Raw genomic sequence first — 23443 nt, 5'->3', positions numbered from 1 at the left:
ATATTTTGTCTCTTATTGGTATGAACTCCAGACCGCAATAAAGGTTTCTCATACACACACAGAGAGAGAGAGAGAGGGAGAGAGGGAGAGAGAGAGAGGGAGTCAAACCTTGGTTGTTGAACGTAATCTGTTCCGGAAGCCCATTCAGCTTCCAAAATGTTCGACACCCGAGGCATGGCTTCTGATTGGCTACAGGAGCTTCCTGCACTCAAGTGGAAGCTGTGTCAGATGTTTGGCTTCTGAAAAACGTTTGGAAACCATAACACTTACTTCCAGTTTGCGGCGTTCAGGAGCCGAAACGTTCCAAAATGGAGGCATTTGGGAACCAAGGTTTGACTGTAGACTTAAACTCACTTTCAAGTTCAGTGAGCGAAAAGTCACCCCACAACTTCTCCCCTTCACATAAGTGGTAATCAGATTCTTGGATTACATGCTGTGGAATCAATGTGTGGTACTGGGTTACTTCCATTTTTATATGCTTTGATGCAATATGCACTTGTGTGCTTGTTTCCTGGAGGTCTTTTCAGAGATTTAGGGTGAAATATTTACTATCTTGACAATATTGGGATTGTTTGGTCCTAGGATTGTGTTGTTTAAGACAGTGTTTTTCAACCACTGTTCCGCGGCACACTAGTGTGCCGCGAGATGTTGCCTGGTGTGCCGTGGGAAAAATTGAAAAATTCAAGATAATTACTTTATATATAGTCAATATAGGCACAGAGTTAATTTTTTTAACATTTTCTAATGGTGGTGTGCCTCGTGATTTTTTTCATGAAACAAGTGTGCCTTTGCCCAAAAAAGGTTGAAAAACACTGGTTTAAGAAGTATCTGAAGGTCAAAAATATGCTCATGGAGATTGGCCATGACCCAGAAATACATGCAGAGTCCATGTGCACTATGGCTTTCTCAGGCAATAACTCCCTTGCAGAATAATAATAAAAATAAATAAATAAATAAATAAATAAATAAATAAATAAATAAATAAAGCAATTTCCATGTTTGTCATTTTATTGGCTGTGAGGGTGCATTTCTGCCTTACTATGTGAAATCAATCAAAACAAGGGACCCAGAATGGTAATTTAGGGTGTAGTCCTATACCCAATTTCCTTTGAAATCAAATCTTTTTTTTTCTTTTTTTGAGCAGACATGTATAGGATTGCACAGTTGATTTGATTGTCTGGAAACGGTTGGCTCCACCACCAGACTTTTTGACAAAAAGGAATCTTTTTCAAAATGAGAGATAAATAAAATTTATTTATATATATATATATGTCATGGATGCTTTAGCTGAGATTCCTGCATCACAGAGGACTGGACTGGATGGCTCTCAGGGTCCCTTCCAACTCTACAATTCTAATGATTCTATGATAAATGCACCTAAACTACAGTGGTTATAAAATCATTTGAATCCTTATCACGCAGCAGTATTTAACCATGCATATCAGAGCTGTGCGTTAAGTTTTGAACGATGCGTTCAGAGTTGCACTTGAAAGGGAAAGGTATGAATTTTATATAACCAGGCTGCTAAGATCCACTGACAGAGCAACTAGTTAAAAATCTCAGCCCGTGCTATGTATATGCTTTGAAAAAGATTCCCTTCCCCTGGCGCATGTGCTCTCCCCCACCCCCAGTGAAGGTCTACCGAGTCCAGCCAATGCAATTGATGAGTAATGGAGCTATCTGTGTCTTCTGGTGTTTTCCCCCCAGCAGCTCTGAGCACCCTGGAGCTTCGAAGCCCCCGCTAAGCTCCTCCAGTATGACATCACGGATTTTGCTACGACAGCAGCTCATGCGTGAGCAGATGCAGGAGCAGGAGCGCCGAGAGCAGCAACAGAAACAGCAAGCAGCCCAGTTCATGCAGCAGAGAGTGGCGCTGAGTCAGACACCAGCCATCAACGTCAGCCTCCCAGCCAGTCTCCCTCCTGCTACTCAAGTGCCAATGGAAGTCCTCAAGGTATGTGAAGTTTGTGGGGCTCTGGAGCTCCATTAAGAAGGTTGTCTCTCTCTCTATACAATTAGCACGAGCGTTTCTAAAAGTGTTTCACCTGTAACAGTGCGATCAATTTCATCGCCCATCCCCTTTTTGCAGCTGCTGTGCTTTTTTCCCCAGGTAAGTCTAACCTGGGCCGGGAAATGAAAGCTACGTTTTAGAAAAAGAAAAGTGTTTAAGAACAAAGGGTGAGTTTTTTCTTCAGTTGAAAAAAATGGATGTGAAACACATGGTTCTAAAAACACAAATTTCAGACATTTAAAAAAGAAGGACTTACCCAAATTCTTGCATTTTCGGATTTCCTGGTTTCTGTGGAATAAGTGTTAAGAAAAAATACCAGCAAATAGTTTTGTTCAGAAACTTCAGGAAAGATCCCGCACAAAGGATTGTTTCAGAAAGCCTTAATCTGGAATACGGTCTTTTGCTGTTTGCCACTAGTAATCCTTTTTTGCTCAAATGACTTCATTTCTTTTTGTAGCTTTTGTGCTCCTTCCTTGTCCAGTGTCCTAATTACTGGGGAGAATCTGTATCTGTAAGAGACAGAAATGCAGACTTCTTCACTTCACCGGAGTTGGGTTAGACCAGCTACCGCAGAGTAGCGCAATTACTTTTAAGCGACACTCAGAATTTGAAAATAATTTATGTAACTCCAAAATTCAGAAGAGATGCTGCAATTGGATGTCAGCTTTATCCCCCTGCTTTTGCACCTGTGACATATATAAATCGTATTTCCCCCACTTAAATTGGTTGCTGGGTAATTTTCACTGCTCTATGTCCACATGTGTGCTGCAATATAGCAGTGCCTATGGCTCTCCAACAATGTGGTTAATTGGGCACTTTAAAAGTAAAGCGTAGTTTGCAAATGCAGAGAGACTACTTCAGTTAAAGCAGGAGTGGGGGAACCTGCGGCTCTCCAGTTGTTACTGAAATACAACTCCCATCAGCCCCAGTAAGTATCATTAGTGGGCAGGCATGATGGGAGTTGTAGTGCAGCACATGTTCTCCACCCCCAGCTTAAAGCATGTTAACAAATATTAGCAATGGCTGTTGTGGTGGCAGTGGTTATGTTAGGTGGCTAAGCAAGGTCACGGGTGAATTTGCAGGAGTCGACCCTACATGTCTTTGTGGAATTAGGTCTGAGAAGGTGGCTGCACAGGATCATATCCTTGGAACGTGAGATGTGTGGGATGAGATTTAGATGGAATGCAAGGCAAGTTCATGGTCTAGAAACCCCATAAAACACATGTACTGCATCCAATACACAACCTGATCTTTTGTCTTGTACCTTGTTGGGTAAAGCCCTCTGGGAGGGTTTGGTCATCTTTTGTGAACTCGAATGAAAGTAAATGACTCAGATGAAAATAAATGGGCATGCGGATATATGAAGTGGCCTCATTCTGAGGCAGACCTTTGCCGATTCTGCCCAGTATTCTCACTGATAGGGGATCTGCAAAATGTGTCCCTTTTTTGTAAACCAGGGATCACCAACAGGCAAACTTGGAATTTTGAGGGAGTGTTGCGACTGCTCTGAAAAAAATGCTGCCCTAGACGGTGTCCATTCACAAAATGGCTACCTCCCTAATAAATTAACATAAGAAATGAAGCTGTTTTATACCGTATCAAACCATAGGTCTACTTAGGTCAGTGTTGCACTCCACAGGGTCTCCAGAGACAAAAAAATAAAATAAAAATCAATTCTTGCTATCCAAAATCCTTTTAACTGGAGAGGCCAGATATTGGATTGGGGACTTGTTGCATGTAGGGTATGAGCTTGACCATTGATTTCCATTCCAGTCTGAATGGGCTGCGTCCGTTTCTTGTAGTGAAGTGACGGCAACTAATGATTTATTTATTTATTTATGAAATTTATATGCCACCCTTCATCAAAAGATCTCTGTGCGGCTCAACAGAGTAAAATACAGGATGAGTCTGAAATTAAAACGTGTGGAGGGTGTGATTTTTTTTTGTGCATAAGTGAACAATCTCAGTGCATGAAATTTAAAGCTTTGCAGTTCATTTCTTTAGAGTTGGAAAATAGCTACCATAAAGTCTTTGAGCAGAAGCTATAATTAGACGCTTTAGATTAATGTAGGTTTTAATTCTATACCGTAAAATCCTGCGGTTAATCCTTGAACTCTTTTGAATTCAGCAGGGGCCTGGCTGTCAGTTCTGATCTGAAATGGTTTGTCATCTCTTTCTCCATCAGTCTGATCTTGACTATGACAGATCTTATGCCAAAGTAGGGACTGAAAGAAATGTTGTAAATTCTTGCTGAGTAAGAGCAAATTGTAACTGACGAGACCACCAAGTGATTTGTCTATCCAATAAGCAATATGTCCACCCAGCATGAATTTAATATTGAAATACTACAGGGAGGTCCTATGCATGTCTACCAAGAAATAAGTCCTATTGAATTCAATAGAACTTGCTTCCAGGTAATCCTGTGTGTTGGGTTGTATCCTATGCAACTAGAAAGCAGTGCTAATTTATGGACACGTGCCATTCAGAATTAGATCTGAGCCAAAATGTTTTCCTAATTTTATCTCCCTAGTTTACAGGTTTCAGAACTTAGGGCTCTTTCGGCTATTTGGGAAGGATACAAAAGGTGGTGAAATTTTGCAGTGAACTTATTAGTAGCAATGGTGCACCACAACATTGCTATATGTGGCTGTTGGCCACCATGTTTTCTTTCCATGGATTACTGGCGTGAGCATTCCTGAGGACAATTATTCCTGCTCTCACTCTGGGAATCCTGAGAACAGAAACCTGGTAACCTCCAGTCACTAAGATGTTGGGGAGCACAATTGTAGCTCCCAAATCTTGAAACAGATGGTGGCTGCAATAGACAAGATAATATGGGGTTTGGGGGGGTCATATTTCACTCTCCTAGGTCCACTGTAGTTTGAACTTAATAATTATTTTAATAGAATTTCATATTGGCTCTAATTCTAATAATTACAATGAAAATCTTCGCAAGAGGCAGGTTTGTTGCAAGGTGGGAGCTGAGTCTAAGAGGGTGGGGGATTCATCATTTGAACTGGGGACTTCCTAGCCATGACATTTTGGCACCTGAGGTGGACCCCAAAATGATACCCTCCTCCTCACCAGGAAAGAAAGGATGAGGGAAGATCTACATCAGCAACAAGGGAGGAAAGAAAGATGGATATCAGGATCTGCTGCCCTGGTGGATCCTGCCGCCCGAGGCACTTGCCTCATCTTGTCTCATGGGTGGGCCAGCCCTGTTCCTGGATCATAACCTTAGCCACTATATAGCTGAATTAATTAACATACTCTGTTTTATGTCTGAAAGTCAAGTGAGATCAAATGTTAATGCCTAGTTCCTCCAACAAAAAGTATGCGTTCCAACAGTGCGATAGGAATCTGGTTTTGAAACTCGAAAGGGTGAACAGTTTGTGTGGGTCCAAGAATAACATAATGAGTTAGATTGCTGAAGCTAAGCTGCATATCTTGTCTGTGTGTTTGTAATCTTAATATATTAAGTTAGTGCTGCATGCAGTTTTCAAAATGAATTTCCCAAATTCATTTAGGAAACTAAATTTCCTGTGCTAAACTAAAATTGTTATCGGTGGAGGAAGTTAGAAAACATGGAAAACCCTTTCCAGTTACAGTGTATTCCCACCCAGTAGTCTCCTTATCACATGTCAAATAGTTTTGTTGCCATAAACACTAGAAACTTCACTTTTGAAACTGGAGAACTTCTGAAAATGTCAAGAAGGTCTTACGGATCGTGCGGCTGAAGATTCTTAGGGCCACAAATTGCTTGCATCATCTGGAACTATCTGTTCTGTGTACCCCTTCACTATGGGTGAAATCCAGTGTTTGGAACAACTTGATCCAGCAGAGGTATCCACTAACATGGATGGAGGTGGGGAGATGAAAAACAAACAAACTAACGCTGTGTTGTCGTGGCTGAATTCTGAATCAGGGACGTTTGGGCTAGGGAAAGGGGGCTTCTGGTATCTGAGTTTGTATTTTTATTTTCTGGTTAGTGGGTGGGAGTATTGTATGGTGGTTTGTAGCAGAGCACCTGCTTTTCAACCGGAGGTCCCAGGTTCAATCCCCAGCATCTCCAGGTAGGACTGAGAGAGGCCCCTATAGGAAACCCTGGAGAAGCCATTGCTGGTCAGTGTAGAATAGTGATGGCCAAACCTGGCCCTCCAGCTGCTTTGGGACTACAATTCCCATCACCCCTGACCACTGGTCCTGTTAGCTAGGGATGGTGGGAGTTGTAGTCCCAAAACAGCTGGAGGGCCAAGTTTGGCCATCAGTGGTGTAGATAGTCATGAACTAGATGGACTCGTTACTGTCTGACTCAGTATAAGACAGCTTCCTATGTTCCTATATTGGTGTGGTTTTGGGTGGAGGTTTTGGTTTGTTTGTCACCATGCTGCCAATGTAGAGTGTGTACAACCTAGCTTTCCTGTCTCTGAGATTCATACAATTAATGCCGGACTAGGTTTACCATGGTCTTATCCTGGAAGACATGCTCTGCAAGCAGAAGTTCCCAGCTTCAGTTCCCAGCATCTTCAAGTAGGGCTTCGGATGTCCCCTGTCTGAAACCCTGGCAAGCTTCTGCCAGTCAGTGTAGTCAAATACCAAGCTAGATGGGACAATGGCCTGATTTGATACCAGGCAGAATGACTGAGCACAGATTAGCTATATCTTCACTGGTAAGAGATTGTGTGTGTGTGTGTGTGTGTGTGTGTACGCGCACACACATGTGCTCTTGCTTTGTAAATTAAAAAAACAAACACCTGGATAATTAAAACAAATAATTATGGATAATGAAATGTAGATGTTGAATGAGCACACCCTTGGCTTACAGCTATAGCTGAACTTGGGCTTGGATTTTGACGAAGTTGAAAGCTCTCTCTCTCTCTCTCTTTTTTAACTGAGAACATTTTCAAAAATGTGCGTAAGGAGGCATGCTTTCTCCCCTTCAGGCCCCAGGCTGTAGTTCGTGTGCCAGAATGTCTTCAATTGTGATTCCTGGTGGTGTGTTTTTTTAAAATAAAAATAAAAATAAAAAAGCACTGTTCTGTTTTGAAAGACAGAAGATTAGCAAAGAGATTTGTGAGCTGCCTTAAATCTCATCAGGAAGCAAATTAATGTCTCTATCAACTTTGGGACTGTTTGGTAGGAAAACCTGACTTTATCCCAGTTACAGAAGTGGTTACATCACGCCAAGAATGCAAGCATGTGGAACGTAGTGTTTGCCCCCCCCCCCTAAAAAAAAGATATACAGGGATTATGGAAAGGTATGTTAATGAGGCTATGCTATGCCAGCTAGAGTATTTATAGAGAACGCTGTTGTACAACTAGCAACACTATGCCAAGAACAAGGTGCACACACATACTGTACACATTTGATTTTCCACTGACTTCTCATTCCTGTTGGAAACCCCCAGTATGGCCAGACATGATACGAAGAAGGTGCAAATTTCTTACCTTTCCCAGGGACTATTTCCGTTGGGTCAGAAGTCAGGAGTTTCAAACCCTGTTCCCAGCTCTCAGATCAGTGCAGTGCAAGAGGTTATGTGATGGATACCCTAGCTCAGTCGGCCCCATTCATCCATGCCCTGATGGTTGCCTACTGTCTACAGCAGGCATGGCCAAACTTTGCCCTCCAGTTGTTTTGGGACTACAATTCCCACCATCTCTGACCACTGGTCCTGTTAGCTAGGGATGATGGGAGTTGTAGTGCAAAAACAGCTGGGGGGCAAAGTTTGGCCATGCCTGGTCTACAGGCTTATCGTTTACCTGATACTGCTCTTAACGTACTTTATAACACGGTGAAGTACAAGCCCGTGTCCTATGCCAAGCTCTGTGCTGAGAATGGTTTGCTAATCAACACCCACTGTACACATTGTGCACATGGTTAAATTATTCAGTTCCAGTGTCAATGTTTCCAACTGTGATCATTTCAAATAGGGTCAGTACGTTAAAATGAGTCCTAGTTGAGAGATGTCCAGTACTTAGTTTAGAAATATGTAGAATGCTTCCCTTGAGGCACCACTCCTTCTTATGGGGAGGTCCAAAAAGAATTGCCAGGTTCTTGAGAAAGACACCAGTAATCATCTGTGTCAGATCCTTAAGCAGCCTCAATACGACTGTAGAGTACAGTGGAACCTTGGCTCTCAAACTTAATCCATTCCGGGAGTCCGTTCGACTCCCGACACGGTTTGAAAACCAAGGCACATCTTCCGATTGGCTGCAGGAGCTTCCTGCACTCAATCGGAAACCAAGGAAGCTGCGCCGGATGTCCGGCTTCTGAAAAAGTTTGCAAACTGGAACACTCATTTCCGGGTTTGCGGCGTTTGGGAGCAGATTTGTTTGGGAGGCAAGCTGTTCGAGTACCAAGGTGCCACTGTACTGAATTGGAGGCACAATCAGTGGGAATTTGCGTTGACATTTCTCTGTGGGAGCAGCTAGAGAGCAATACAGAGCCAGGCATATCTAAGATATGATGATGATGATGATGATGATATTTATACCCCACCTTTTCCCCTTACAGGGAACCAAGGCGGTTTACAGATAAAAATGAGAACAGCTTGTTGCTGTGCTGAAATAACACTGAAGCAGGTTGTTAACAAAATCTGGGGGAGTTATTTATTTCGGAGGAGGCCTGCATGCTTCTCCTCTTAATAATAACAAAAGCAGAACTGGGCGATTGTGCAAGGAGCGCCATGTGACAGGAACAGCCAGGGGTGAAGCAAAAATGGGTGGGTCTGTTGCCGTGACGAAAACATAGACAACTCATGTGGGGCCCAACTGGCAGGCAGAAGGCTGGTGACAATGTGTCATCGACAAATAGCATTTGAAACGCTCTGCAGTGAAATTGATGTTAGAAGCTACTAGAATGCTCTGGAAACACTGCTGTGTTTGGAACAGGATCTGAAATTGCTCACGTATCATGTATCTCAATACTGTAATTGTGAGTCCATATTCTACAAAGCCGGTATAGTTCAGGATCTTTTAAATCTATTCCCCCCCCCCATATTTCACTTGTCCCGCAAGTTGCTCAGATTATGGTATACATGGTCATCTCCCTTTTATCCTCACAACAGCCCTGTGAGGTAGACTAGAGTGACAGGCCAAATATCACCCACTGTGTTTTGTGGCTGAGTAGGGATTCATTCTGGATTTCCCTCAGCTCCAGTCCAGCCCTCTAACCACTACCCACACTGCCTCTTAAAACTAAATGCAGCTCAGATATCCTCTGCCGCTACACCTCCTTTTTAATTATTATTATTATTATTTTTCAGATAGCCAGTTTGGGGAGCATTATTTTCTTCGGAGCTTAACCTGTAGAATGACTGGATTGAAAGTGACAAGCCAGAGACATTCCTGCCATTCAGGAGAGGCTTAAGGAATTTCTTATTGGCTAAATTACAAATATGTAGCATTTTGCCCAGTACTACATGGTGATTTCAGCCTGCTTGACCGTGACAAGATTAGCGTTCTCGCTCTCTACCCCCAACCCCTTCGTAATGGTTGTGTAAAAAAATAAAGAAAAGAAAAGATTAAATTGTACCAGGCAGAGATGCAGAAAGTGTGTAAAACCCAGGTCTTTACCTTGAATGATTCTCTCTTTCATTCATTTGGTGCCTTAATTAGCCCCCTTGTCCTTTAACCTCCTGAGAAATAAATAAGGGGTTAGATCTGGGTGGGGTGGGGGGCGGGAGAGGGAGAGGGATCAAGACACACATTGATTTTACCACACACCACTAGATAATACACCAAGGAATGTTTGCAATTAGCCCAACCTCTCCCATTTCAGCCTCATTTCATAAAAATTGGCTGCTTTAAAATAATGACTGCTCGACCGTGATTGAGGTGTTTCATAGGCATAGCTGAGCTCTTAAACGAAAACAATATTACAGTGCATTTATACAGGTGAAACTCGAAAAATTAGAACATCGTGGAAAAGTCCATTTATGTAAGCAATTGTTTTCATTAGCTACTGGAGTTTAATATATGAGATAGACTCATGACATGCAAAGCGAGATATGTCAAGCCTTTGTTTGTTATAATTGTGATGATTATGGCGTACAGCTGATGAAAACCCCAAAGTTGAAATTGTTGATTTGGGGTTCTCATCAGCTGTACACCATAATCATCACAATTAAAACAAATAAAGGCTTGACATATCTCGCTTTGCATATCATGAGTCTATCTCACATATTAGTTTCACCTTTTAAGTTGAATTACTGAAAGAAATGAACCTTTCCACGATATTCAAATTTTTCGAGTTTCACCTGTAAACCAGACTTTAGTACTGCAATATTCTCCCTATAAGAGGGGGCTTCTTTTGGATAATTACCCCCTCTCTGTGTTTGTGGTGTTTATTTCTCATCTCTTGTTCTACACCAGAAATGGGAAGCCTTTGGCCTTCCTGGGATGCAACTCTCATCATCCCAGATTTCTGACCATGTGTGGTATGGCTGAAGGGAAATGGACAATTCTCCAGTTGGAGAGACATAGAAAGTGGAGTCCTCACTTAATCGGTATTGGGACCTGTAGTTTTTAATTGTAGTTTGCTGTCCTGGCCTCCTTGGGGACAGAAATTAAATAAATAAATAAATAAAAACCTGCTCTTAAATAATCTAGAATTGTGGATGAGCAGTGAGGTGGCTAAGTTTGCTGACAATACCAGGTTGTTCAGGCTCATTAAAACAAGACGTTTGCAGCGTCTACCTAGGCGATGAAGTACTTTTCCCGCCCATGCTGGACACTGAATCCCCTTGACCAGGAAAGTATATAAAACGGCTTCTTGTCTCACTCGAGCCTTTTGCCCAAGCAGCACTCTCTTCAAGAGCCAGTGTGGCGTAGTGGTTAAGAGCGGTAGACTTGTAATCTGGGGAACTGGGTTTGCGTCTCTGCTCCTCCACATGCAGCTGCTGGGTGACCTTGGGCTAGTCACACTTCTTTGAAGTCTCTCAGCCCCACTCACCTCACAGAGTGTTTGTTGTGGGGGAGGAAGGGAAAGGAGAATGTTAGCCACTTTGAGACTCCTTCGGGTAGCGGGATATCAAATCCAAACTCCTCCTCCTCCTCCTCCTCTTCTTCTTCTTCTTCTTCTTCTTCTTCTTCTTCTTCTTCTTCTTCTTCTTCTTCTTCTTCTTCTTCCTGTGTTGTGGTGCCTTTCTCTATCCCTTTCCAGTCCTGGCATTCTGGTTTGTTCCTTTATCCTGCATTCTAGTTTTTCCTCCAGGGCTGACTTGCTCTTTGGTTCTGCCTCATGGCTTTGTCCCTTGACTCTGATTCTACTTCTCTTGGCATCCAATTGACAGCAATTGACAAGTCTTCTCATTTGAGTTTCTATAAGTTTCTCATTTGTTCCAGTCTTTTAAGGTCAGTTCACCAAGTCTCTGCATCAGTTTGCATTTAAAAAAAAAAAAGTCCTCATGAAAAATTGTCACCATTTTGGTGCGAACTTCTCCAAATACAGTATAGACATTTTTCTATATCATTTTTGCAACCAGTTTCTCCTTATGTAATACATTTTTGTATGCTATTTTTGATAATATATGCATTTTTATATAGAGTAATCATTAGTTCCCTAACAACAACAAAAGAGGTACCAAAACATGCATGTATTAGGGCATAATATGTGCCCTTTTTGGCATTTAGAAGACATCTGAAGGCAGCCCTGTTTAGGGAAGTTTTTAATATGTGAAATTTTAATGTATTTTTAATCTTTGTTGGAAGCCCAGAGTGGCTGAGGAAATCCAGCCAGATGGGCGGGGTACAAATAATAAAATTTATTTATTTATTTATTGCAAACTTCATTGCAAAATTTGGAAAAGTACAAATCTCAAAAGGATAGCTGTGTTTTGGTTTCAAATACTGTTTTGGGAAGTTCAAATTAGGTAGGCTCACATTAAAATGTCAACTGAACTGAATTGCTCCCCTGCTCTCTCCCTAAAGGTAAAGGTACACCTGACCGTTAGGCCCAGTCATGGATGACTCTGGGGTTGTGGCACTCATCTCGCTCTATAGGCCGAGGGAGCTGGCGTTTTTCCGCAGACAGCTTCCGGGTCATGTGGCCAGCATGACTAAGTCACTTCTGGCGAACCAGCGCAGTGCACGGAAATGCCGTTTACCTTCCCGCCGGAACAGCACCTATTTATCTACTTGCACTTTGAAGTGCTTTTGAACTGCTAGGTAGGCAGGAGCTGGGACCAAACAACAGGAGCTCACCCCGTCATGGCGATTCGAACTGCCGACGTTCTGATCGGCAAGCCCTAGGCTCTGTGGTTTAGACCACAGCGCTACCCGCGTCCTTGCCCTTGTCTCTAGATGACCTTAAAATAAACAAAACAAAACACTGAAAAGTGTGCATCACAGCAATTTGAGTTGTGAAACCCTGTTATGTAGGCACCTTTGCTCTCAAAGGCTACTAAACATTAACTCTTGATCTGTAGTCAGTCTAGCACTTGTTAGGTCATGCAAAGCCTCTCTTGAGTACCAGACAATAGCATTTCCTGAAGTAGTCGGCAGATGGCGATAGCGCCTCCAAGAGATGCTGTTTCTTAACACTGTTAATTTGATTTATTGTCTTGAAACGTAGCATTTCCCACTCACTGTCAATAAAATACATAAAAGCATTTTAGAAAGCGCTTTTACACTTTTTTTTTTTTTTTACTGTTTTGGTTCTGCATTTTGATATCTGTTACGATAGGACAAAAAGCAAACTGCATGCCTAAAACATGAAATGAAAGTGACAGACAGCCATTGATGCTTTTGTTGCTCTGTAATACAGCCGAGGATTTTAAAGTTTTGGAGTTGTTGTTTTTTTGTTCACAGGCTTTAACAGTTTTTGTACACCACTGAGGTTTTTTTGTGTGTATAAAAAATACAAGTTTCAAAGCAAGTATGCAGCCCTGATGCGCTATATGTAGCAAACAATTTGTTACATGGCTAGTGATGTGGGGTTTTCGGAAAATTCGCAAATGAAATTCGCAAATGAGGGGAATTTCGTGTATGAAAATATTCAAGTTGAGATGGAAGTTGTTCCGATGCCCTGGAGAGGGATTTTAATTTAGCATGTTTATTCTACATGTATTTAGTAAACAAAACTAAAAGTTTTGAAGCCGCCAAGCTGGCTACAATATTAGCACTTGCCGTCCATACATTATTATGAAATGCAGGTGGTTGTGGGTTTTTCCCATGGAAAAATAAAGCACCTCAAGCCGAGTGGGGCTTACTATTTGAGTAACCTGCACAGGATTGAGAATTTTAACTTGAGGAAGCCATGGTGAAAATTATTATTAAGTAATTATAAGTATAACTATAAGTAACCATAATTAACTATGCAACCTTTAGAAGACACCTGAAGGCAGCCCTGTATAGGGAAGTTTTAAAAGTTTAATGTTATATTATGTTTTCGTATATGCTGGAAACAGCCCAGAGTGGCTGGGGCAACCCAGTCAGATGGGCGGGATACCAATAATAAAATTATTTATTGTTGTTATTATTTAAATTTGTATACCGCTCTTCATCCATAGATCTCGGGGAGGTTCACAACATAAAAATACAAGATAAAAACACTAAATGAATATACATAATAGGAACAACAACAACAAACAAACAAACAATACCCCCCTCCGTGCTTCTACATACACATTTAAAAAGGCATTCATTGGATGTCAGTCAGCCAAAGGCCTGGCTAAAGAGGAGTTGTTGCCTGGTGCCTAAAAGTGTATAATGAAGATGCCAGCAGAACCTCCCTGGGGAGAGCATTCCACAACTGGGGACCCACTGCAGAAAAGGCCCGTTCTTGTGCTGCCACCCTCCAGAGTGGGAGCCTTTATTCTGGATAACTCTGCAGCTCTACATTGGTTCTGGCTCTACCCACCATTGGCATGAAGCTTCTGACAGAACATCCCTGAGGGACTGCTAACCCTGATAGAAAAACTACAGTGGTACATCCAGTTGTGAACGGGATCCATTCCGGATGCCCGGCCAGATCCCGAGGTTTTCGCAACCCAAGGAGAAGCGATAGACCGCTTCTGCGCATGTAGTGTTAGACCACTTCTGTGCATGCGGTGTTAGACTGCTTCTGCGCATGCGTGTGTGGTGAAACACTTCTGGGTTTTCTGTTTTCACAACCTCGGCAATACAACAAGAGGTGCTGTATTGTCCTTGTTCAAGCTATCAAATGTAATGTAGCCCTTGACAGATTTTTCTCTGTGTTTGTTTCCCCCCATCCCTAGTTTAAAACATCCAATGTTTCTTTGATGAATTGTCATAGTGAGTCTAGAAAGTGTTGTGTCCAGTAAGTAATATATGAAAAACTTGTCATTGAGGGCGGGGGGGGGGGAAGCACGTGGCTGCTCAATGATGTAAAGCTGAAGACCGATCCTTTGTACTATTAAAAAAAAGTTCACTTAGGCTAGAAGACCTTGGAAGACCCTAAAGCTGCCATTAGCTGTGGGGAAGAAATAGCTTCTGACGGTAAATTTTTTGTTATTGACTTCTTCGGAATCTGTGTCGTGTCTTGAAAAGGAGCATATTGAAGGCATCTTCTGTGTTTTTTAAACAAACCGAGATATGAAAGCGATGGAGGTCCCTCCCCCCGACTGCCGTGGGGCAATGTACTTTGCATTTGTAAGCTTCTCTAGTTCAGCTGCTGCTGCTGTTTTCTAGCTGTTCTCAGGATTCCACAGCCCTAAAGACTGTGATCCTTTGACATCTTTGAAACCAATCCCATTTTTGCTAAAATCCAGGTATCCTAAAACATATATAAATTCAGAACTTTGTACTATGAATACAGGTGAAACTCGAAAAATTAGAACATTGTGGAAAAGTCCATTTATGTAAGCAATTTTTTTCATTAGGTACTGGAGTTTAATATATGAGATAGACTCGTGACATGCAAAGCGAGGTATTTAATATATGAGATAGACTTGTGACATGCAAAGCGAGGTATGTCAAGCCTTTATTTGTTATAATTGTGATGATTATGCCGTACAGCTGATGAAAACCCCAAAGTTGAAATTGTTAATTTGGGGTTCTCATCAGCTGTACGGCATAACCATCACAATTAAAACAAATAAAGGCTTGACATATCTCGCTTTGCATGTCATGAGTCTATCTCATATATTAGTTTCACATTTCAATTTGAATTACTGAAAGAAATGAACCTTTCCACGATATTCTAATATTTTGAGTTTCACCTGTAGAGAAGCTTCATTTAGAATGCTGTGCCCTTACTCTTCCCCCCGCCTTTTTTTAGTAATTGTGGAGTGTTTCAAATGGGGTGATGAAGATTTAATGGGAAGGATGGGTTTGCATATCAGCTTTTTAGAAGAGGGATGAGTTTTCTATTTTGTTGTTTTTGACTTTCTGAAATGGCTGTTGTTGTTGGCATCTGTGTGTCTTGGGAAACAGTGGAGTGGGTCTCTGGTGGTGAAGTCAAACCGCTAGAGAATCACAGCGCCTGCTGTGGCTGCAGAAACACAGCTGCCTCCTACGTTGTTTTTGCTGTGTTAGCAGCACCCAAGTGACCTCTCTGGGGCACAAGCCTTGGCAGTGTGTATGGAGGTCCTGGGCTACCCAGAAGACAAGACCTCCCTCTTGGCCTTGCTGATGTGGTCCAAAGGAAATCAGAGCAATAGGTTTTGCAGCAGCTCGACTGCAGGTGTTGCATACAAGATGTCATCCAATCTCCACTCTCTTTGGGACTCCACTCTGGATTTATGTAGGGTTTACTCCTTAGTCTTTTCTTCTCCCAAAGATGTCATGCAAGGCACTGAAAGTTTAGGATCAGAGTTTTCCTTCTCCTAGATGGGCTGCCTTTTCAGGTTGAAGAGCCCCATCTGCCCCTCACTTCCCACTTCAATAAAATTGATGTATTTGGCAGCAGAAGTTAATAAACTGGATTTCATATCAGCTAGAACTTAACTAATTTCCCTGAAACAACCAAGAGTCTTAAAGACTAAACATTTATTATGGCATAAGTGTTTGTGGACTGCAGCCCACTTCATCTGACACATGAAGTATTTAGTATCCTTGATTTATCTTGAAGTGCCATCTCATTCAGGATAACAGCTCATGCATCTGATGAAGTGGACTGTGGTCCTTAAAAGTTTGTGCGTAATAAGGGGCTACATGTCTCCATGTCTTTCCTGTAAGAGACTAATGCCTGGGAATGAATTCTCTTTGGCTGCAGCATTTTACTTCATCTATCACTGCGGTGGGAAGGTAAACGGCGTTTCCGTGCGTTCCGGTTTCCGTCATAGTGTTCCATTGCACCAAAAGTGGTTTAGTCATGCTGGCCACATGACCTGGAAAGCTGTCTGTGGACAAACGCCGCCTCCCTCCGCCTGAAGCAAGATGAGCGCCGCAACCCCAGTCGCCTTTGACAGGACTTAACCGTCCAGGGGTCCTTTACCTTTTTACCTTACTTGATTCCCTCTTGGGCTCCTTTTATTCCTCTCCTGACTAAACAATCCCTGTAATTATTCTAGTTTCTTTTGTTGTATTTGTTCCAATTAGAATTAATTATTCCTGATTGAAACTAGAAGCTATTTTAAATGAGATGCTGCTCATTTAAGCCTGCGCCAGTAATTCCCCATCTTTGAAATTCTCTTGTGTCAGTATGATATGCTTGGCTTAAAACTGAAACCAATGGAAACCTCTTTGCTCTCACCCTCAGAAATGTAACCAAATGTCTTACTTAGGGGTTTAATGTCAGCAAGGCATCCAAGTTGCTTTATATTCAGAATCACACAAGCAAGCGTGTAATGAGGATTTCCTCCTACTTAAGAGGTTCCTGGCTGTTAACAGCAAAGTGAGAAGTCGCTGTTTTGTTTCCCTGTGCTAGAAAGTCAAACACACACAGAGAGAAATCTAGTTGAAGCCTAATAATTCATCAGCCATCCTTTGAAAAACAAGCTCTGGTTTTCTTCCTACTGAATTAATATCAAAACATATTCTACATAATATGATCTTCTCACATAACACCTTTTGCAAAACTGCCTCCAGTAATTTCTCAGTTCACTTTACTAAACCTTTCTTTTAGTACAGTGGTGCCTCGCAAGACGAAATTAATTCGTTCCGTGAGTCGTTTCGTATTGCGAAAAATTCGTCTTGTGAAGCACGACCATAGGAATGCACAGGAATTTAATTCCCATAGGAATGCATTGAAATTTTCGTCTTGCGAAGCACGACCATAGAAAAATTCGTCTTGCGAGTCACCCTTTCGTTAGCGAATGCCTTTCGTCTAGCGAGTTTTTCGTTGTGCAAGGCATTCGTCTTGCGAGGTACCACTGTAATGGTTTAGAACATCACTCCGACATATTTTGTTCTCAGATATGACTTGTGGGCTGCATTGTCAGAGCATACTGTACATAGGAAACATTCACACAACAAGGAAAAATGACTTTATTTTAGTGACTTGCTGTCTTTTTGGATGGAATTGCAAACTTGGTAGATCAGGGAAATGCTTTGGACATAGTGCATCTTGATTTCAGTAAGGCTTTTGAGAAAGTCCCCCATGATATTCTCGCAAGGAAGCTGGCAAAGTGTGGGCTGAACAAGGTAACTGTTAGGTGGATTTGTAGCTGGTTGACTGACCGAACCCAAAGAGTAACCATAAATGGCTCCTCATCATCCTGGAAAAAATGACAAGTAGGGTGCCGCAGGGTTATTTCTTGGGCCCTTTGTTGTTCAACATCTTTATAGATGACTTGGATGAAGGAATTGAGGGGATGCTCATCAAACTAGCAGAGGACACCGAACTGGGAGGGGTAGCTAATGCCGTAGAAGACAGAATCAGAATTCAAAATGACCTTAACAGATTGGAGAACTGGGCGCAAGCTAACAAAATGAAATTCAATAGGGATAAATGTAAGGTTCTGCACTTAGGCAGGAAGAACCAGATGTACAAATATAGGATGGGGGACACCTGACTTACTACCAGTACATGTGAAATGAATCTAGGGGTCTTACGAGGAACGTTTGAAGGAGCTGGGTATGTTTAGCCTGGAAAAAAAAGAGACTGAAAGGAGATATGATAGCCATCTTCAGATATCTTAAGGGCTGTCACATGGAGGGGGGCATGCTTGTTTTCTCCTGCTCTTGAGGATAGGACTTGAGGCAATGGCTTCAAGTTTCAAGGAGATTTTGACTAAACATTCGGAAAAACTTTCTGACGGTAAGAGCTGTTCGGCAGTGGAACAGGCTCCCACAAGAGGTGGTGGACTCTTCTTCCTTGGAGGTTTTTCAGCAGAGGTTGGATGGTCATCTGTCATGGATGCTTTAGCTGAGATTCCTGCTTTGCATGGGGTTGGACTAGATGACTCTTGGGCTCCCTTCTAACTCTTAAGATTCTATTATTCTACTCTGAAATTATGGACCAGCTTTATTTCCTGGTGTACAGTAGGTCATTTTACTGTTGTTTTAATTGTCATGGTACACAAATCCCTCAGGCCTCGTATGGGAATTTGAATAGCTATTAAGGGAACTTTTTTCATAGTATGTCAGCAATACATGCCGTTTACCGTGCTGAGTAGGTTTGGAGGGTTTTTGTTTGTAGGACTGAGGTGAAACCTAAAGGGAACATATTTCTTCACCTCCATGAATCACACCCCTCCCCATGTTGGCAATTGTTTTGGCAGTAAAATGGGGCAAAATTGTTGCCTATTCAGAGTAAGTACAGGAAATATTGCCCTCAATTTGATTTGGCTTCATGATGCTGTCACACCATCAATTCCAGCTAGGTAAGATCATGGTGTTGTCCCACAGCTTGTATTATCACTCATTGGCTGGGTTCATTTTATGAAGATGACCTGGCTGTTGTTTTCTAAAAATAATAACTCTGGACCCATAGGGCAGAAAATGAGGCAGGAACAAGAAGTAAGCAAGGTGAATTGTGAAATACCTGCCCTGTAGCCCCTTCGTAGACATCAAGGTGTTGCTCATATATCATAGATGGGACAATGTAAAATTCAAAATGGAGACTTAATAATTGATCTCTGCTTCCATCTACGTGGAAACCTCTGTTTTGTAGCTGCTCATTCATGAATTCAAGCCATTATCTCATAAGATTTGCTGCTGTTGAAAATAAAGCAACCTACTCGTCACATTTCTTCGCTTTATTAAGCAACTATGCAATGTACAAAACAAGACTTTACATTTGAAAATAGATTCTGCTCAATCATTATTCAAAAACATTTACTCCAGTATCTAGTAAAGAGAAGAGAATATTTTAAGCGGCTCAGTACTGCTTTGCCTGACCCTCAGTTGAACTATTGCTATTAACTTGACTTTTTTAGTCTCCGCTTGGGCCAAAAAAAGGAATCGGCCATTGCTTGCTTGATGGAATTTGGGAGATTCCAGAACATAGCACACATTATGCTAGCTGCCACAAACATAGATAATTCAAAAACTGATCTGTAACTGTGTACAGCCAGTAATTTCTTTAGATAACAATATGGGTCAACTGATAGAATCAAGCCAGTGAAGTTGAGTGCTTCTTCACTCCCTTTAACCCCTTTACAATGTGTTTTCCTGTTTATTTACTATATTTCCATGATGCAAGTTCTTCTGAGGCTGTTATTTCATTCAGCAGATGAAACAGATCGGCTGAGTTTCCATGAAGGTGACTGCGATAATCCTGCACTTAGTGCTTGATCATCAAGTTCAGCGATGTATCCAAAAGTATTTTATTATAATTCAGTGGGTTCAGTATGCACATAAATAACATCACAGCTCATTTAAGCAGAGAAATAAAACCAAGCAATTCAGTAGGAAACCATTGCACATGTTCGCTGTAAAATACCGGTAGCATTTTAAAAAATAAAATAAAAAAGGTAATCTCTTAATGATTATGTTAATCGTGTGATAAAATGAAAGCCTTTAAATTGTTTTTTGTGCTACTGCTTATCCAACCTTCTCGGTATTGATGCTGGCATAAAAGCTATTACAGGCTGCAGGCAACGAAGGGTAGATTCTGGCTTGCTTTATTTTTATTATTAACTATGATGTCTAATAGCTAAAGTCATTTAAGTGGCACAAAACTGTTTTGAATTAACAAAATCTCCCATTCTTTGCCAAATTGTTCCCGTGGCACTTAATATTCACTGCAAAAGCATGTAGCGTGAAAACATGGTCATACTGATAAAACAAGTGCTCTTTTGTGCTGTGGACAGTACTGGAAAAATAAAAAAAATAAAAAATGCTGTATTAAGAACTATAGTGGTGGCTTTTATTATTCAAATGCCCATGGATTATTTTGTCTGTGGATGGCTACCTGATCCTAAACAGCATCTCAAAGCAGCATTAGTTCTTTCTTACTGTGTGATGCTGCAACATGTGATGACTGTTGTCATTTGTTGTTGTTGCATCTTCCAGATCCTATCATAAAACATGGAGAGTAGCCGATTGGTTTAGGGCGGGGGTCAGCAACCTGCGGCTCCGGAGCCGCATGCGGCTCTTTTACACGGCTGCCGCGGCTCCGGGGCGGATACGCCCGCCCACTTCTCCAGCTGGCAGCGACCGCCCTCCAGCTGGCCGGCGGCCCGCCCTCCGGAGGCTGAGGGCGCTGCTCAGGGGCGTACCCAGGATCACCTGGCCTTGAACAGTGGGGCAGCGGGGCTCGGAGGCGGTGGGGATGCAGTAGAGGTGGCGCAGCTCAGCTGAGGGCTCTGGCGGGGAGCGCCCCTGAGGCGCGCACGCTCCTTCGGGAAGAGATGGAGCTGGGCGAGCGGGAGGGGGAACTTTGAAGACCCCGCCTCTGCCTCCGAAGCAGGCGCCCATGGGAGAGGCCGCCCCCCGAGCCTGCCTGGCGGGACCAATCCTGCCCAGCTCCGGGAGTCTTCCTAGTGTGGGAGGCAGCCTTGGGGCGGACAGGGGAGCTCCGGGGTTGGCGGGTATGTGGGACCCCGCGGCATCCAGAGGCAGCTGGGAGGCGGGACGGGATGGGGGCAGGAAGGGGGCCTTCAGACGCGTCCCTGCACGGGCACTGGAGGCCAGGACTCCTCGGCTGGGTCGTGGGACCGCGGGGGAGGGCTGGCCGCGGTTCCTCTCGGAAGGCTGCTGGCTGCTGCGTCGAGGCGACGACGAGGTAGGCAGCTGCGGGCTGGGCCAGGGGCGGCGGGTGGCGGGCCAGGGGGGAAGCCCTCTTTTAAAAAATGGTCGAGGAAGCGGCGCCTGTTTCCCTGCCGCTGCCTCCTTCGCTCCTGGTTCTGCTCGCAGCCTCAGACCGCGCTCTGGCGGGCACGCGTCTCTCTCCGCCCCAGAGCAAGGCCGGGACGTTTTGCAGTTTTTCCTCTGTCCTGAGTGTGTGTTAGGGGAGCCTTGACAAAGCACCTGTTGGCATGGAAGAGAGGAGTCCTGGACTTCCGGTTTGGTGCCGGTCAATGGCGGGCGGGAGTCCGACGGCTCCGTCCTCCGTTAGGCTCTAGGGATTTCCGTGCCTGCGCCACGGGTCCCTTAAAGCCACGGGAAGAGCGTCCCGTGGACCGACTGCTTCGTGGGTCCCAGACGTGCCGTCTCCGCTCCTGATTGACCCTCGTAAGGGGGAAAATCAGGCGAGCGAAGCTCCGGCACGGGACTGAAGAAGCGACTGCAAGTCAGCACAAACATCACAGGCTTCTCTGGTGCAATTCTGTGCTTTATTTAGCAAGAGAGGAGGTTGGAAGAGGTGAACATAGCCTCTGGTCTGGAATATTAAGGGTAAAAGACACTAAGATTATTGTAAAAGCCAGCAGTCTTCAATAAGACATGGGACAAACATTTAACACAAGTGTGCAGTTGAGGACTCATTTTTTAAAAACAACAACAACAAATCAAATATTTGTATGCTGTTGCAACCCACCTTGGATCAGGCTGTGACCTGGTAGTGGTTCCCAGGGTGGATAAAAATGAATGATTTTTTTAAATTTAAATTGGATTTTTAAAAATAAAATGCAGTGTTATATTTGTTTTAAATGTTGCATTGGTTTTGCGGCTCCCAGTTTTTTTTCCCCCCGTTCGGAAACGGGTCCAAGTGGCTCTTTTGGTCTTAAAGGTTGCAGACCCCTGGTTTAGGGTATTGTTGTAGTAATGAGTTTGTTGTGGGGTATTGTTATAGTTATGAGTTTGTGCCTTGACTCCCCTACATTCCTGGGTCTAGTGTGTGTTGGCGTTTAATCAATGCTTGGAGTGTTAAGATGGGCTGCCAGACACTGAATTTAACAGTGTCAAAATACAGGCCAAACCAGGAAATCGCCTGGGAGAAGAGCTGCCATGTCCCCATGATCCAGGCTGAGAGAGTCTGTCTAAAGCATTTCCCATCCAAGGAACCTGACATCCCTTTCTCCACCTCGCCATCAGATTTTTTATCTGAGCCAGAGAAGATTCCCCCCCCCGAAAGCTTTTTCCTTTGAAGTGAACTTCTACGAACCCCCGGAGTTCTTTTTCTGAGCCTTTATTAGAAGACCTTAGATTGCGCTTTTAAAGTTAAAGCCAGATGCCCTTCAAATTTGGAGACTCTGAATTGTATCCAGTGCTGCACATGTCTACTTATGCAACGGGACATGCCTTTCCTCTCCTCTCTCCATCTGCACCCTCAAAATCTGCTCTGGAGGGTCTGTCAACCCTCTGGAAGTGATTTTACGGGTGTGTGGCAGGGTTGCAGGGGAGAGAATGGGAAAGTTCCTTTGCTCAGGCCAAAGTCTGCTGCTCTAGCAAAACAGCAGCATTGGATACGGCCTACCTATTGTCATGAAATTCTACTCAATATTGATCCAGAGCAGATTTCAACATATAGTTAGCAGAGTAAAAACTTAAACATGCTGCAGGATTCCCCCCAAAATAGACCAGAGGTAATTGTATTTCATCCAGTAGAGCTTTACTGCTACTGAAGGCAAATGAGCATAATGGTCACAAATCCAATACATTCAGGATTGGAACTGTCCATAAGAAATCCATTTGCAGCCGACTTAAATTTACAATAACTTGTAATAAGACTAAACCTTAACACTAAGTATACTATGTACAGAACACCACACTAGAAGGAAGAGAAAGAGAAAAAGAAAGTGAAACCCAGGCTCCTTCTGGCCTTACTTTTATAGTCAGCATGACTTTGACAGAGGAGATGACTGTACCAGTTTAGGCCAGCTGTACTCAGCTTCTCTGAAGGGATGACCCAAACATCACGAAAAGCTCATACCAAGAACCCGAAAGCTCATACCAAGAACAAACTTAGTTGGTCTCTAAGGTGCTACTGGAAGGATTTTTTTTTTTTGTCCAAACATCATGAACCTTGTGCTTGCTTCTTTCACACAGAGAAGCTTCCAGGACCCTCTTGAATTAATTAGAATAGCAAAGATCTCTACACATCAGATCAATACTTTCTGTACTAAGAAATGCAAACTGGCCAGGACCATGAATTGTTAAACTGGTCACCAAGCATGGGGTCAAAACTACAAGACCATTTAGAGG

At 43.0% G+C, this 23443-nt stretch overlaps 1 protein-coding gene across 5 annotated transcripts in view; it reads left to right on the top strand.

Moving 5' to 3' along the window:
• Positions 1 to 23443, top strand: part of MITF (melanocyte inducing transcription factor) — a 145655-nt gene that overhangs the window by 97083 nt on the left and 25129 nt on the right. For 3 of the 5 annotated variants that reach the window (XM_033141237.1, XM_033141235.1, XM_033141238.1), the window contains exon 2: positions 1708 to 1954. In XM_033141237.1, coding sequence (XP_032997128.1) covers positions 1708 to 1954 — 247 coding nt within the window. The remainder of the gene's footprint in view (positions 1 to 1707; positions 1955 to 23443) is intronic. The other 2 variants (XM_033141236.1, XM_033141239.1) reach the window with 1 other exon arrangement.

Source organism: Lacerta agilis, chromosome 2 (assembly GCF_009819535.1).
Source record: "Lacerta agilis isolate rLacAgi1 chromosome 2, rLacAgi1.pri, whole genome shotgun sequence".
In the NCBI taxonomy this organism is placed as follows: Eukaryota; Metazoa; Chordata; class Lepidosauria; order Squamata; family Lacertidae; genus Lacerta; species Lacerta agilis.
Note: the sequence above shows the minus strand (reverse complement) of the source record. Positions and strands in the feature narration are given on the sequence as shown.